The sequence below is a fragment of the Kwoniella dejecticola genome, chromosome 3, assembly GCF_000512565.2.
Source record: "Kwoniella dejecticola CBS 10117 chromosome 3, complete sequence".
Classification (NCBI taxonomy): domain Eukaryota; kingdom Fungi; phylum Basidiomycota; class Tremellomycetes; order Tremellales; family Cryptococcaceae; genus Kwoniella; species Kwoniella dejecticola.
The window spans coordinates 1384915-1398866 of record NC_089303.1 but is presented as its reverse complement, the minus strand read 5'-3'; the positions used below and the strand labels follow the sequence as shown (position 1 = coordinate 1398866).

Sequence of the window (13952 nt, the reverse complement as noted above, 5' to 3'; positions counted from 1 at the left end):
CCCAATTGCTTCTGATAAGGCGAGAGTTGTTCACATAACCGGAAGCTCAAAAGCTGTGGTCGATCATTGGTGGGCAAAGATGGGTTCAAAAGCCGAGGGCAATAGTGTCCTGTCCTGTCCGAAGAGAATAAGGCCGAAAACATAGAACACAGGAACACACTTAATCATAGGCGCTCTGGCCTTTGTTGCACGATCCTACAGAAATCGTAATGATTCGCTGAGTAACCCTGAATGTCAAACATTTACCAGAACATCTTGCCTTAGCTCGAAGGCTGATCACCAATGAATGGCCTTTCCGGCCCGGAATGCGTACATTCAGAGGCATAAGTTACTTATGAGCGTGCAGCTAATTCTTCTTCCATGAAAAACGTGAAATTCTTGGATCATATGACCACCCAAGCTTATGCTTCCGCAAAACATCTAAGTCTCTTGTCGAGAAGGCAGAAGAAGAGAGAGAAACCGAAGCCCAAATGACTCTGTCGGAGCTTGCCCGCGGGGTTTATGTTAATCTTACCCCGGACAAGCAATATTACTTTATTTGCCCGCGGTATCTAATATCGAGCTTCGACGCTTATCTCCTTGCTTGTCAATCTTAAGGTTCTTCTATCTCCACCCATACCCAGACTCAGACTCAGACGAGCTGATATATATAGGCAAGGCGATCCGATGTAGCAGAACATGATGTGCCGCGATCTGCCAGGCATTCGCTTACACTCTCGCACTGAGTTACACCAATCAATCAATCGATTCGAGCCGATAGTAAGGCAGGGCAAGACAACGCAAGATGGCTCTACACCACGAGCACGACCACGACCACGATAGGGAATATGGGAAAGACGAGAAAGTCCAGCCTTTGGACTTATCTGCCAATGAGGTAGATCACGAGTACAACGAATATGTCTCGCTCTCAGAGGAGTTCTCGGGGGATGCTCTCAAGAAGCTCACTGTGCGTTCATTACCCCCTGGCAGCATTACCGCATACTTGAAAATCGGGATTAAGTAGCTGATGAGTGCAACTGACTATACCCGACAGAGGAAGATCGATATTCGAGTGGTACCCCAGTTGATCTTTATCTACATGTTATCGTACATTGACCGAGGGAACGTGGGTAATGCCAGATTGTTTGGTGCTCAGGCGGATACGGGTTTGTCGAATACAGACTGGAATACGGGTTTATCCCTTTTATGTGAGCCAGGCCTCCCATCTCGTCTCTGATCTTCCCAGTAACGTTTCTCCTGCATCGTGAGGTGGAACTTCAGCTGTGCTTGCGGAGTACTGACCATTGAGTCCACAGTCATAACCTTCGGTTTCGGTGGATTACCTTCCAACATCCTAGTGAAGAAGTTCGGTCCGAAGAAGGTTCTCCCCGTGCTTTTGATAGGCGTAGGAGCCATCTTGATGGGTGCTGGATTTTCGCATAACAGAGCACAGTGGTTCACCCTGCGAATCCTCCTCGGTCTGTTCGAAGCTGGCATGTATCCTGGCTGTACCTACACTCTCACTACCTGGTACACCCCTGCTCAGATCCATAGTCGAACAACGATCTATTATCTGGGAGGTGTACTGTGAGTCCTGATTATTAATCGGAATCATCGCACTTGGTATCCTACCATGCTGATGTGGACGTATGCATCTCGCAGATCCGGTGCGCTTTCCGGTTTACTCGCTTATGGGATCGGGCAACTTGATGGTAAACATGGATGGAGGGGATGGAGGTGAGTCTTAAAGCCCTCTCATCGTCGCGTCATCGGCGTGCTGTCCAAGGAATTGACAGAACACTCAACCTGATGTGCATCACAGATACATCTACGTAACCGAAGGTGGTTTCACCCTTTTTGTCGGAATCGTCGCTCTGTTCACTTTGCAAGAAACCCCTCAAAAGACCAAGAAATGGCTGAACGATCGCGAGAAGAGGTTCTTACTTCTTCGTTCGAAGTATCTGTACGGTGGAGGTAGAATGGGAAGTAAGGATGATTTCTCCCTCAAAGACGTTGCTAAGGCATTGAAGGTGTGTCTTAGTTCGCACTATGTCTTGTCCCGCCCTACTCGCCTACTCGCTGAAGGGGAGATCAGCGTGGGAGTCTGGGTGCTAAAATGTGGATGCTGATGCCTGTCATCGGATAAATCTCAGTCCGCCCACGTCTGGATCATCTCATTCTGCTTCATCTGCAACACGATCGCCCTATACGGATTCTCCCTGTCATTACCTACCATCGTCAAGAACATGGGGTTCACAGCTGCCAACGCGCAAGCTCTCAGTGCTCCCCCCTACGTCTTCGCTGCCTTCTGCGTGGTCGGTTCGGGTCTCTTCTCCGATAGATACAGACAACGAGCCGCCACCGTCGTTTTCCCTTCTATCATCGGATTCGTGTAAGTCCCCTTTTCTCCCTTGTCCCAGAAGTCCTTCAGCTAATCAACGTGAAATTCTGATATTCTTCTTTCTTGTGATGCAATGTAGCGGGGTGCTCATCTGCGTGTTGACTGTGAAACACCCACACTTGGTCGCTTTATCCTGTGAGCATTAGTCCCCATCATACCCATACCCATAACCAAGTATTGAAGATTGGCTAACTTGGGATAATTTGATCGATCAACCAGACGTCGGCACATGTATAGCTGCCGGAGGATTGTACTGCCTAACACCCGCCTTGACCGTCTGGGCGGGACTCAACACGGCCGGTCAGACGAAGAGAGCAGCAGCTATCTCCATTGTTTTCCTCTTCGCCGCTATCGGGGGTATTCCAGGATCATACATCTACCTAGCCAAGGAAGCTCGTAAGTGGCTGTCTCACTGCTCTCTGCCTCAAAGGGGGTTGTCAAGCGGATCGAAGAATCGTAGACTGATTGTGCTGTGTTCGTTTGTTAGCTGGATACCCGACTGGTTTCGGAGTATCTCTCGGCCTTATGGGCTTCGGAAATATCATCGTCCCTGCTCTGTACTGGCTGTACTGCGGCTGGATCAACAAGAAACGAGAGCAGATGAGCTCCGAGGAGATACATGCCAAATACTCGCAAGAAGAGCTGGAAGAGATGGGCGATCTGTCTCCTCTTTATCGATACGAGCGATAAGCGGGTACGTACAGTACCTGAGCGATCAAACGTTCTGAAATTGCATTCTTCGGTGTTCCCGAGAAGGGATGGGGTCTGCGTGCATATACTATGATAGTACATGCACCAGAGTTACTAATTAGTATGGAAGCGGGTTTGTATCGAATTGAGACGAGGTATTCATCTGAATAACGTATCCATGATTTCATCGATAATACAAAACGAGATACGTCTGCACCGTTGCAATGACAGTGTCAGTATCAGTATTGGCAATACGATCTGAATCACCGAGCATTGTGGTAGTCGAGCATGAACACCTCCAGAATTTAGGCTGTGGAGCTGGATTTGAACCAGAAAATATGTTCATCCTGGATACCCAGCTCGAACCCATCTTGTACCGAGATCAAAGACAATTCAAGGCGACTATCATCGTCAGCTTCTTGTTGTTGTTGTCGTCGTCGTGCAATTTGAGCTCTGATATCATTCTTGACATTCTCAGAGAAACACGAACTAGCAAGCGTGATACTCGTACCTACGGCAGGTTGCAAGACGTGGTAGTCGGTGTTACCATCCGTGTTGGCGGGGGTATACATTTCAACCTCGAACGATGTTCCTGTTCCTGGTTCTGTCTCTGCTTCCCGCTCTTGATGTGTTGAAGCATCAGAGCTGGGATGTAAGTGTGAGCGCGATGTGGAAGGAATGGTACAAGTGTACAAGTGTTCTCCGCCCGAGATGGACGGTGCGATGGTCGAATTTACGCTCGCCCATAAGGCTTCATTGGGGTTCATGACTCTCGTTATCTGACTTGGTCGGGCGGTAGTAGAGGTAGGGGAAGTCATTCTGCGAAAGTATAGGCTGTTGACAGCGATAGTGAGGTCGATCATTCAGGACATAGGACAGGAATCGACATCCCGAAGTACTATATTATGTGTATATAATGTGTTCGCTGGTGCAAGCGAATAGAAGGTTTCGGCTCAGCCGCACGGGGCCGTCACCACGACCGAGAACATGCTTTGCACGAAACCGAGCGAGTAAAAGCTGGAGAAATAGGAATTTCCTTTGATTCGTCTGTTTGTCCGTCAGCATTACTACTCTGCAGATGAGTATGAAACATGACCGAATAGTCATACATATTACACGAGTCTGACTCTCAACTCCTTTGATCGTTGACGATCTGGCGAGGAGGCGAGGATTTATTGCAGAATGCAGAGTCATGTAATGATGAACAGATGAGAATAATCAGTCATGTGATGATGGAATGATGAAACACTCCGACTTGATTCTGTCGCCGAAAGGAGGACCTCGGTCAGCAGGCTTGGTGTAGCGCACTATTCGCCGGACATTTAGCAACAAACTATCAGATGATCGGTTTTCAGGCGTCCTGCTGTGTCTCACGTCAGGCAGGTGTCAGCAGTCGTCATCGTCTATGGGTTTCTCGCCCTCCGTCAATCAGCAAAGTGATCAGTACCGGGAACGAAAGAAAAGTCGGGATCGATCATTGGTCAGACATCATCCCCCGATTGCGCGGTTGATGAGCCCGGCCCTCATCCGCCTGTTCGCCGGCATGCATGAGGCGATAGTCTGCATAGGTGGTTAACACAAATCTATGATCTACCTAACTTCTCTTTCAAGTACGCTACGACGTTATCGAGCGGTACTTCTTCGCCCTTATTATCCTCCGCTCCAACTTGGTCCTTACCCAATTGAGCTTTCACTCTGACTTTCCCTTCGGCGTATTCTTTCGGAGCGAGGATGAGCACGTATGGGATCGAATCGTCGTCTGCTTGTTTCCATTGAGCAGGTGGTTTAGGATTAACTTTGGGTGAGAATGAAGTCTGCGCCAACCCCCAGAAAAGGATGCATCAGTCTCTCTTACTCCCTTACTCTCAAGCTCGTGGCTCTGTCGGTGTGTTCAGAATTCACTCACCTTGATACCGTTATCCCAAAGAAGGGTAGCTACCTCCATCCTCTTCTCCAACTCTACACCCCCCAGTCCCAAAACAAACACTTCCGTCTCTTTTCCTCTAACCTTTTCTTGTGTGGCCTTTCTACGCGATTCCATAATACTGTAAACTCTTTCCACACCGACGGAAACTCCCACACAGGGTACTTGCTCATTCATCTTCTTGCCCGCTGATTCGGCGAACATGCCCACTAGGTTATCGTATCTTCCTCCAGCAGCTATCGAGCCTACTCCGACGGTGGACTCGTCAATTCCATCTTCGTTTATGATTGCGTTCTTGGATGTTTTCACTGGCTTGGAAGAGGAAGCGCTAGCATTGGCAGGAACAGGTGGGTTGACTGATTTGGAGGGAGGAGCGGAAGACTCGTGGATCGCTTCGTAGATTATGCCTGTGTAATAATCTAATCCTCTAGCCAAGGACATGTCGAACGACATCTGAGCGTTATCGATGATCAGCATAGGAGCAACGCATTCATTTCTATTGAGGGCTCACCTTGTCCAGCACCTTATATACCTTCAGATATCGGAACAGGATTTCCATGTCACTTATACCTTGCTTGGCAAGTGGTATAGCCATGAGATCACCATCCAATTTGAGCTTCTCCAAAACCTCCATTCCTGGGCCTGATCAATATACATAAGGAGTAAGCTAACCTTCCGACCCTGAAAATGATAAGAAGGGCTAGGACTAGCGGCGCACCTTTCAGACCGACATATTGTCCAATCTTATCAGCTACTTGCTCATCCAATCCCTTCTCAACGGTCATCTCCTTCTTGACATCTGCCCACGGTAACTGCACGGTCACATAAACGTCAGTCCAGCTACCAATGATCGCGGGAATTGGTAAAACAAAATTACGACTCACTTTGTCGAGCTTGTCGACAGCCGAAGAAATGGATCTGGTTTTGTCCGCGGGTACACCGGCCAATTGGAAGATACCATCCAGGATCTTCCTGTGATTCAGCTATCATAACGTAGAACTCGGTTAGCATGTGGTGATCTCTACATCGTTAGCTTCTAGCTTTTTGCAGCTCACCTTGACAGTATATTGACCGATATCTAAGGCTGTCAAAGCTTCACAAAGGATTTTAAGGATTTCAGAGTCGTACACCATGGGGTCACAAGTTCCAGCAATGTCGATATCCTAATCGTGACAAAGTGTGAGCTGGGATGATTCGGCGCATCACCCCTCTTTGATATATGCGAGATCTTATGGGACTTACACATTGATAGAACTCTCTCATTCGGCCTTTGGTCATCACCGGCTGATCTCTTCGGTACACTTTTCCAATGTGATATCGTTTCATCGACGTTATACCGTTCATAGCGACATATCTTGCGAATGGGACCTACACAATCATTCAATCATTGATCAATAATTGATACCAGTCAGTTGTCTGATTCAAAGTACTTGCGGACTGGGGGTGTCGCTGCCGATGAAGATGCATGACTCACGGTCAAATCATATCTCAAACTACACAACTCTCCACCCTGATCACTCAAATCATAGATCAACTTGGAATCTTCCCCGTATTTGCCCGCGAGAATCTCCTTGAGCTCAAAGACGGGCGTATCGATAGTCGAAGCATCATGTTTCAAAAAGATCCCTTCCAGCGTCGAAAATATCTTCTTCCTCAAGAGCGCTGCTTCGGGTTTATGGTCTATTGTCCCCTTGGGAGTCTTCAAAGTGAAGTTACTGCCGGAACCACCTCCATTTGCTTCTTGATCTTTCGTTAAGGTCTTCAATTGCTCCTTAAGAGCTTTCATGGAGTTGACTTCGGCGCTGGCATCTTGCTTGGAGACTTTCAATTCCTTGATTCGGTTCTGGAGTGCCAGGATTTCGGTGTTGATGGACTCGACTGTAGCGGTGGACATATTGCTTCTTTGTACGTTTCTTCCGGTGGGGTCTCGTAGTTTTTGAGTGTATTTTAGTAGCCTTGATGATCGCCGTAATGAGCGGACGAGCATGCAAGCTATTTCAGCGAGTGCAGTCTTGGAATAAGGTCGTCAATACTTTTGGTCACTACGAAAAAGTCGAAAATGTTGAAAGTCCAATTCAGGTGGACTCGAACCAATTCAATTCACCCGAGCGTCATTTCTCTGCAGATAACCAGTGATAAGCGAGCCACAAAGTCCACATCATACTAATTTGCCGCGTCTCCGGCGGAAAGATAGCCAATCGCGATATGTTGATCCGAAAAGTTGGAAAGTCAATGCAGAGCTGCTGATTCATGCGTTGACTGGGCAAGTGACATGAAGAGACCTCAGATACAGCAGATCTGGAGCGATCATCATTGAAGATGTCATCCATCCGCACTCTCAACCGCCATCTTCCTATACAGTGGACCCTCAAGAGCTTGGGAGCGGGTCCACTGTGGTCATCGCCCAACATCGCTTCGACATCACGCAGGACATACACCTCCACCCAGGCCCAGTCAGACTCTGACCATGTCGCTACTCTTCTCCAGAATGACGAGCTCACCCCGGAAGACGCCTTCAACGAAATCCGCTGGATCACGCAAGAGGTCCGAGAGAAAGCCAAGCGGCTGATAGCCAAGGGCAAGATGCCTGAAATAGAGGAAGATAGTATCTCTGAGATGGTTGCGAGGCGGAGTAAAGGCGAACCGTTGCAGTACATCCTTGGTAAGTCTCATCGAAACACCTTCCTTACCAAGCAGCAAGGTATCCAGGCTTGCAAAAGACGATATCATTTGGCTGCACCATACCACTGATGCTAAATTACAATTCGCTGATACTCGTATGCATCCTCATGGTTGTAGGCACGACCGACTTCGGACCTTTGACTATCCAATGCCGCCGCCCCGTCCTTATCCCTCGTCCGGAAACAGCTTTTCTAACAGACCGTCTCGCTTCATACATCTCATCTCTCGTTTCCTCTCTCACTTCACGCGACCGCCCTAGTAATCCACTCAAAATCCTTGACTTGTGTTCTGGGACAGGATGTATCGGTCTCCTCTTAGCTCGTTTGAACCCTTTATCGACCGTCGTCGGGATAGATAATTCCCCAGTGGCCGTTCAGCTGGGCATGGTAAATGCTCGAGACTCAGATCTGGACGATAGAGTCAAATTCAAATACGGGAATCTCTTTAATGGCGATACTACCAAATTACTCTCACACACCAATTCAAGCTTGATACCCCCACCCCCACATCCGGACCTGAGGCAGAGGCATACTGGGGATGGGAAATACGGGATGATCATTTCCAATCCACCTTATATCCCTTACAACGAATACCAGACTTTACCGCGCAGTGTGAGGGAGTACGAATCCCCTTCTGCGCTTCTAGGTGATTTACAGGAGAAACATGGGAGAGGTCTGAAGTATCATGAAAGGATATCTGAGATTTTACCTGATCTCCTGTGTGAAACGGAGGAACTAGAACAAAAGGGTTGGAAGGGAGTACCAAGGTTAGTACTTGAGATAGGAAAGGGTCAATCGGCGGATGTAGTGGATATACTGCGTGCTGCGAATGGGGGACTGGTGGAGAAGACGGAAATTTGGAAAGATCAATTTGGAGTTGAGAGGTTCGTTCTTGCTTGGACCAAGTGACCCAGTGACCCAGTGACCGGTTATTGACAATTCAACCGTCGGTGATGGACGATCGACAAGTAATAATACTCGTCATCCCATGAGACATTTGATGTTGTTGTATCAAGTATGCATTCATACGCATGACCAGACCTATTGCGTTTTCCTTTCATCTTTTCTTCTTTCCCGATCAGAGTGAGCTATCTGCGATCTAGCCAACAAATAAACCAAACTCAGGCATCCAGCTAACGTCGCGTAGGCAACCGTAGGCCCCTTGACCCAATAAAGGGAAGAAGCCAATAACGGCCCGACAGCTCTACCTAGTTGTCCTCTCGACCTGAATCCTCCCAGAGCTTTTCCCCGTTGCAATTTCGGATTGGTGTCGTCTATGAGGGACGCCGCTGAAGCCGTCAGACCAGTGACGACTGTCGCACTGGTATACGACAAACAAGTAGCGGCTAGGTATAACATCGTCGCGGAGATCCCCGAAGAAGGAGAAGTAGAAGAAGAAGGGGTTGAGACGGAGTAAGGTAAAGTGGCAAGAAGGGATAAAGCTATAACACATGAAAGGATACCGTAAGACGACAGTCGTAGTTCGCCGAGTCGGGCGAGGGAAGGTCGGACGTGGCGGGCTTGTAAGAGCGCAGAGAGGATGCCGATATCTGAATATCAAATTCGAAGAAACGGTCAGTGGTCAGAGGCGACAACGCTGAACATCGACAACGCACATGAGAGTAATCGACCGTTTTCTGCGTTACTAGCTGAGAACAGGTCGTACGTCAAGAAAGTCAAGGTAAATTCGGCCTGTACAATCCCATCGTCAGCTGTACGTGGTGTCGTGGTGTCGTGGTGTCGTGGTGTCGTGGTGTCGTGGTGTCGTGGTGTCGTGGTGTCGTGGTGTCGTGGTGTCGTGGTGTCGTGGTGTCGTGGTGTCGTGGTGTGAATGGCAAGGATATTCTCCAGGGACGTATCGGGTCAGATTTGATGTCGAAAATAACACTTACACCAGAGAAGAAGAGCAAAAATAGACCGTGCAATCTTCCGACAAATCTCAACCTATCCAATTTCTCCTCCGCGGTCAAAGCCAAATGACTCTGACTTCTTCCTTCATCCGCCTTCGATGGAGACTTTTCGTCTGCCGCTTTATTCCAGCCCTTCGTTTCAGGCAGTCTCGCCGCTAGGTACAGGGTCTCAATCACGAGTAATACCAAAGAGATCGTAGCTGGGACAGCGTATACATTGAGCTTGATATCCGACGAGTAGAGGGCCGGTGGGACGGGCTGAGAAGCGAAATACGCTCCGAGCGATGGTCTGTCATTCAACCCACCTGATTCAGCTTGCACGACTTGAAATGGCAAGAAAGGACAGGACACGGGCAATGGACAGGACGTACCCCAAGGTGAAGCATATCGAGAATGCTATTCCAACGAGAGCCAAGGATTTTGATCGATTCGACGAAACAGTTACATCACTGATGATTGCTCTGAATCGAGACATCGCCTGATCAGTGGGCTGAACGAAGCTGAGCGACGATTTGAAATTTTGGGATGGAGGGATGTGACTCACGTGCTGAGCTGGACATTGCCTTCGCTTAATCCACCGACTAATCTGGAGAGAAGGAAGGAAGCCTGTCGCCGAAAAGGGGGTGGTCAGTGCTCACTGTTGAGTCGTAGCGAACGCAAATACCGGATCTGAGCATGCTGGGGACTAGGAGTCACACACAATGAGGAAGCTCCGTTACTCACAAAGGAAGTGGATTGTATCCATATGACAGCCGATAAAATGTTTCCCAGCATGGTAGCTAGTAGTATTCTCTTTCTCCCGTATTTGTCGGATACTTCGGTCCAAAATAAAATTATCAGCCTTGTGCTCCGAGCGATGGTGTTACACACTCGCGGGCGTGTGAATCGTGGTGATTGTGATTGTGGTCAAGCACCCGACACAAACTTACAGCTGCCGAGCCAAGGACTGATAACACACTGACAAAAGCTGAACAAGCTTCCCATCAGACCACCTAGTAAAACGATATCCCACTGTTTATTCCCTTCCTCTGCTCTTATTCTTGATGATCCATTGAAGGACAGTAGGATTGAGCGCCACTCCCTACTGATCAGCAGTAGGCGAGACAGAAGGGAGTCGGGGGAAGAGTCGAGTTTGAGGTACCATGCTGTCAATCTCGGAAAGAGGGGTAACGGTATTGTGAAAGCTGCATCATATCAATCAGACGGATGTTGGCTCCTAGCTCATGTCAGTGGGAAAGATCGAGTGGTCATGGCTCACCTAGTAAGTCAAGGACGAGAGCGAAAAAGACGATCTTCACTATACTTTTGGATTCCATCTTCGTGCGCGCCGTTACTAACTCTTAGCTCTCGGCACAATGATCGTGAGCTGCTAGCTAAGAGCTTGATGGAGGGGATCGTCTTTCTTTGAGCCTTTCAGAAGCCTCGTTGTCACTCGATGAGATCCCTTGCTTCTGATACGTCAATGCGTGTCATAGTCGCCTACGACCTACTCCTTCTTGACAACCTTTCGACCGAAATCAGTACTACCTCCACCTAAAACACAGGCACGCAAATTGACACGCGACGAAATCAACTTACCCTGAACACAACACAGCCATGACGCCAGACTAGACGTCCACCTCATCCATGCGATTGTACAGTTGTACCGCTTTACTGGCTCTCAAAGACCTTTCAAAGCAGAGAAAGCAAGCGAGCAAGATGGCGTACAAATCAGGTAAGCAGGATCCTCACATGACTTATCGGACCGTCACAACTCATTTACACCGACGTGCAGGCCCAATATACCCCTGCAATCCTGCTACCGCCAGGTCTGAATCGACCAAGTTGGGTGTTGATCCGAAGGGCGAGAAGTTGATCTATACCAATGGAAGAGCTGTCATAGTATGTGCCGAGCTTCCACTCCGGTCCGCTCCTCTGAGACTATAGCTGACCCCGCTGTGGCTGTAGATCCGAGACCTCAATGTAGGTCCTCAAATGGATGGACCTGGCACGGGCGGACACTGACCTTGGCTTTGCAATGAGCATAGCACACCGAATTATCCCATGCTTATACCCGTAAGACCTCTTCTTCTACTTTCGCTGTCACTGCTGCTGAAGGTAGTCGTATTACCAGCTAATGAGCTGAACACTGTCAGAGCACACACAATCGGCAACTGTTGCTCGATTCTCCCCCTCTGGCTACTATGCAGCCTCAGCGGACATAGCGGGAAATGGTTAGTCCACGCAATCTCATCCTGGGACATTATAGCTGTGGCTGAAAACTAGACGTCGATCAGTCCGAGTATGGGATGTGACCAACCCCGAGAACAACCTCAAACTCGCTATCAGGCCGTTGTCAGGCAAGATCAATGACTTGGCTTGGGATGGGGAGAGTAAGAGAATCATTGTCGGTGGTGAGGGCAAAGACAAGTGAGTCTGGTTCTGAGAGCGACGAACCAGTCTCAGCCGTGCCAGAATGGAATCCTATCGATTGGAGCAGAGCTGAATATGCTGGTCCACCGTACTTAGATTCGGCGCGGCTTTCTTCATGGATAGCGGGTCATCGTGTGGTGAAATTACTGGACATTCGAAGGTGAGTAAGCTCATTGAACGGTCCTTTTCACACTTGATCTCAAGCAAGACAAAAATTGATCGTGTCACACATGGATTTCATAGCCCATAAATGCTCTCTCAGTCCGCCATCAAAGACCGTTCAAGGCTATCTCAGGGTCTGACGACAATTCGATCATATTCCATTCCGCTGTTCCCTTCAAATACGACAAAATGATCAACACCCATACCCGATTCGTTCGGGATGTAGCGTTCTCACCTGACGGCGAGCTGTTCACCAGTGTGGCAAGTGACGGGAAATTGTTCTTCTACGGGGGCAAGACTGGTGAAGTCAAAGGCGAAGCTGGTACCGAAGGAGGTGGATCCTTAGTGAGTCTGACTCGAATACTTCTTTCCCTTTTCCAGAATATCTCGCTGATTGATCATGGGCTTGCAGATGGCATGTTCTTGGGCTCCTGATTCGAAGAGTATCGCCACAGCAGGAGCGGATGGTTTCGTCTCCATATGTAAGTGCACTGACTTCTGTCGAACCGAAAGAGATGCACGACAGCAGCTGATTGGTTGTTTGTCCTGATCTAGGGGATGCATCTACGCAAAAGTCGATTCAAAGCTATCCGGTTGGATCGGACGTGCAATCCCAACAAAATGGTATCGTGTACGCAGGACCTAATACCCTTGTTTCGATTTCCTTGTCCGGTGTGTTGAACCTGTTCGATACTCGAGAAGCGTCTTCAACGAAATGGCGAAAATTACACGGCGCGACCAAAGCTATCACCGCCTCGACATTGGATGATAAGGAGACGACCTTCTATACTGGCTCATTCGACGGGTCAATCAAGAAATTTAGCATAGGCGAGAACGAGGGTCTTTGCGATGAGATCCAAGGTACAGGCCATACCGCCAATGTCGTCGGCTTGAGCGAATCAGAAGGCAAAGTTTGGTCTGCTGGATGGGACGATAAAGTTTCGTCTATCGAGGGGGATTCTTTTTCGTGAGTACACTTCTATATCATTTGCGAAAAACGACCTTGCTGAACCTAGCTGGTCAATCAGATCTTCTTCGCTCGCGACTAAATCTCAGCCATCTGGGATCGCTTCAACCCCTAACGGAGTCTACATAGCCACCTCGAACGGTATCGAACTACATCCTGCAGGCGGAAGTTCTAGCTCCTCGAGCGTAGGTAGCGGTCCCGCAACGGCAGTTGCAGCTCATTCCCAGCCGAATTCAGATATCATAGCGTATGGAGTAGGCAAAAAGGTCATCTTGAGTTCCGTCTCACCCGAGAAGGAACTGGCTACATTCGAAGATAATAAAGGGGATATTCTTTCTCTGGCATTCACATCAGATGGGAAATATCTGGCTTCAGGAGACTCGGCAGGAAGGATCATCTTGATTGATGTTGAGAGGAAGGAAGTGACAGTATCGTCCAGATGGACTTTCCATACGGGTAGAATCGTCGATTTGGCTTGGTCTAAATCTACGAAGAGATTAGCTAGTGTAGGGTTGGATGAGAGTATATATATTTGGAATAGGGAGAACGTAGGCAAGAATATAGCTATCAAGGTGAGTGCGGTGTCGTCTTTTCTCCCGTTTTACCTCTCCGCATCGTTTGGCGGACGCGTTTCGTATGCTCTGCTGTGTTGTGTTGTGCTGTGCTGAATTTGTGACTTTGGGAATCGTTTCTGCGATTGTGGTTGTAGAACGCACATCCGGGTGGAGTGACCGGCGTGTCATGGTTAGGAGACGATAGACTTATCACCTCTGGATCAGACGGAATCGTCCGAACGTGGTCCGTCCCTGTCTAAGCGTTGTACATT

The 13952-nt window shown here is 48.7% G+C and overlaps 6 protein-coding genes across 6 annotated transcripts; 3 read left to right on the top strand and 3 right to left on the bottom strand.

Annotated features, from left to right (window-relative positions):
* Nucleotides 1–784: 784 nt before the first annotated feature.
* On the top strand, nt 785–3070 carry I303_102898 (uncharacterized protein; the record flags this gene model as incomplete). Its single annotated transcript, XM_065968649.1, has 9 exons — nt 785–946; nt 1034–1187; nt 1296–1566; nt 1642–1716; nt 1802–2009; nt 2133–2371; nt 2460–2515; nt 2600–2776; nt 2868–3070. The coding sequence occupies 9 exons, from the start codon at nt 785–787 to the stop codon at nt 3068–3070; spliced, it is 1545 nt and encodes a 514-aa protein (XP_065824721.1).
* Nucleotides 3071–3375: 305 nt separating this feature from the next.
* I303_102897 (uncharacterized protein) lies at nt 3376–3888 on the bottom strand (the record flags this gene model as incomplete). The annotated part of the gene is made up of 1 exon (XM_018406244.1): nt 3376–3888. The coding sequence occupies one exon, from the start codon at nt 3886–3888 to the stop codon at nt 3376–3378; it is 513 nt and encodes a 170-aa protein (XP_018264738.1).
* A 765-nt stretch (nt 3889–4653) lies between these two features.
* I303_102896 (uncharacterized protein) lies at nt 4654–6888 on the bottom strand (the record flags this gene model as incomplete). Its single annotated transcript, XM_018406243.1, has 8 exons — nt 4654–4884; nt 4977–5447; nt 5506–5636; nt 5713–5806; nt 5879–5977; nt 6050–6157; nt 6237–6362; nt 6469–6888. The coding sequence occupies 8 exons, from the start codon at nt 6886–6888 to the stop codon at nt 4654–4656; spliced, it is 1680 nt and encodes a 559-aa protein (XP_018264737.1).
* Nucleotides 6889–7313: 425 nt separating this feature from the next.
* Nucleotides 7314–8584, top strand: I303_102895 (uncharacterized protein; the record flags this gene model as incomplete). The annotated part of the gene is made up of 2 exons (XM_018406242.1): nt 7314–7656; nt 7794–8584. 2 exons carry the CDS (start codon nt 7314–7316, stop codon nt 8582–8584), a joined length of 1134 nt encoding a protein of 377 aa, XP_018264736.1.
* Nucleotides 8585–8716: 132 nt separating this feature from the next.
* Nucleotides 8717–10901, bottom strand: I303_102894 (uncharacterized protein; the record flags this gene model as incomplete). The annotated part of the gene is made up of 8 exons (XM_065968648.1): nt 8717–9225; nt 9292–9367; nt 9568–9874; nt 9957–10046; nt 10130–10191; nt 10309–10400; nt 10515–10769; nt 10844–10901. 8 exons carry the CDS (start codon nt 10899–10901, stop codon nt 8717–8719), a joined length of 1449 nt encoding a protein of 482 aa, XP_065824720.1.
* Nucleotides 10902–11283: 382 nt separating this feature from the next.
* I303_102893 (uncharacterized protein) lies at nt 11284–13940 on the top strand (the record flags this gene model as incomplete). The annotated part of the gene is made up of 12 exons (XM_018406240.1): nt 11284–11299; nt 11360–11466; nt 11533–11547; nt 11613–11640; nt 11721–11798; nt 11862–11994; nt 12094–12157; nt 12241–12504; nt 12572–12641; nt 12715–13126; nt 13188–13698; nt 13836–13940. The coding sequence occupies 12 exons, from the start codon at nt 11284–11286 to the stop codon at nt 13938–13940; spliced, it is 1803 nt and encodes a 600-aa protein (XP_018264734.1).
* Nucleotides 13941–13952: the final 12 nt, after the last annotated feature.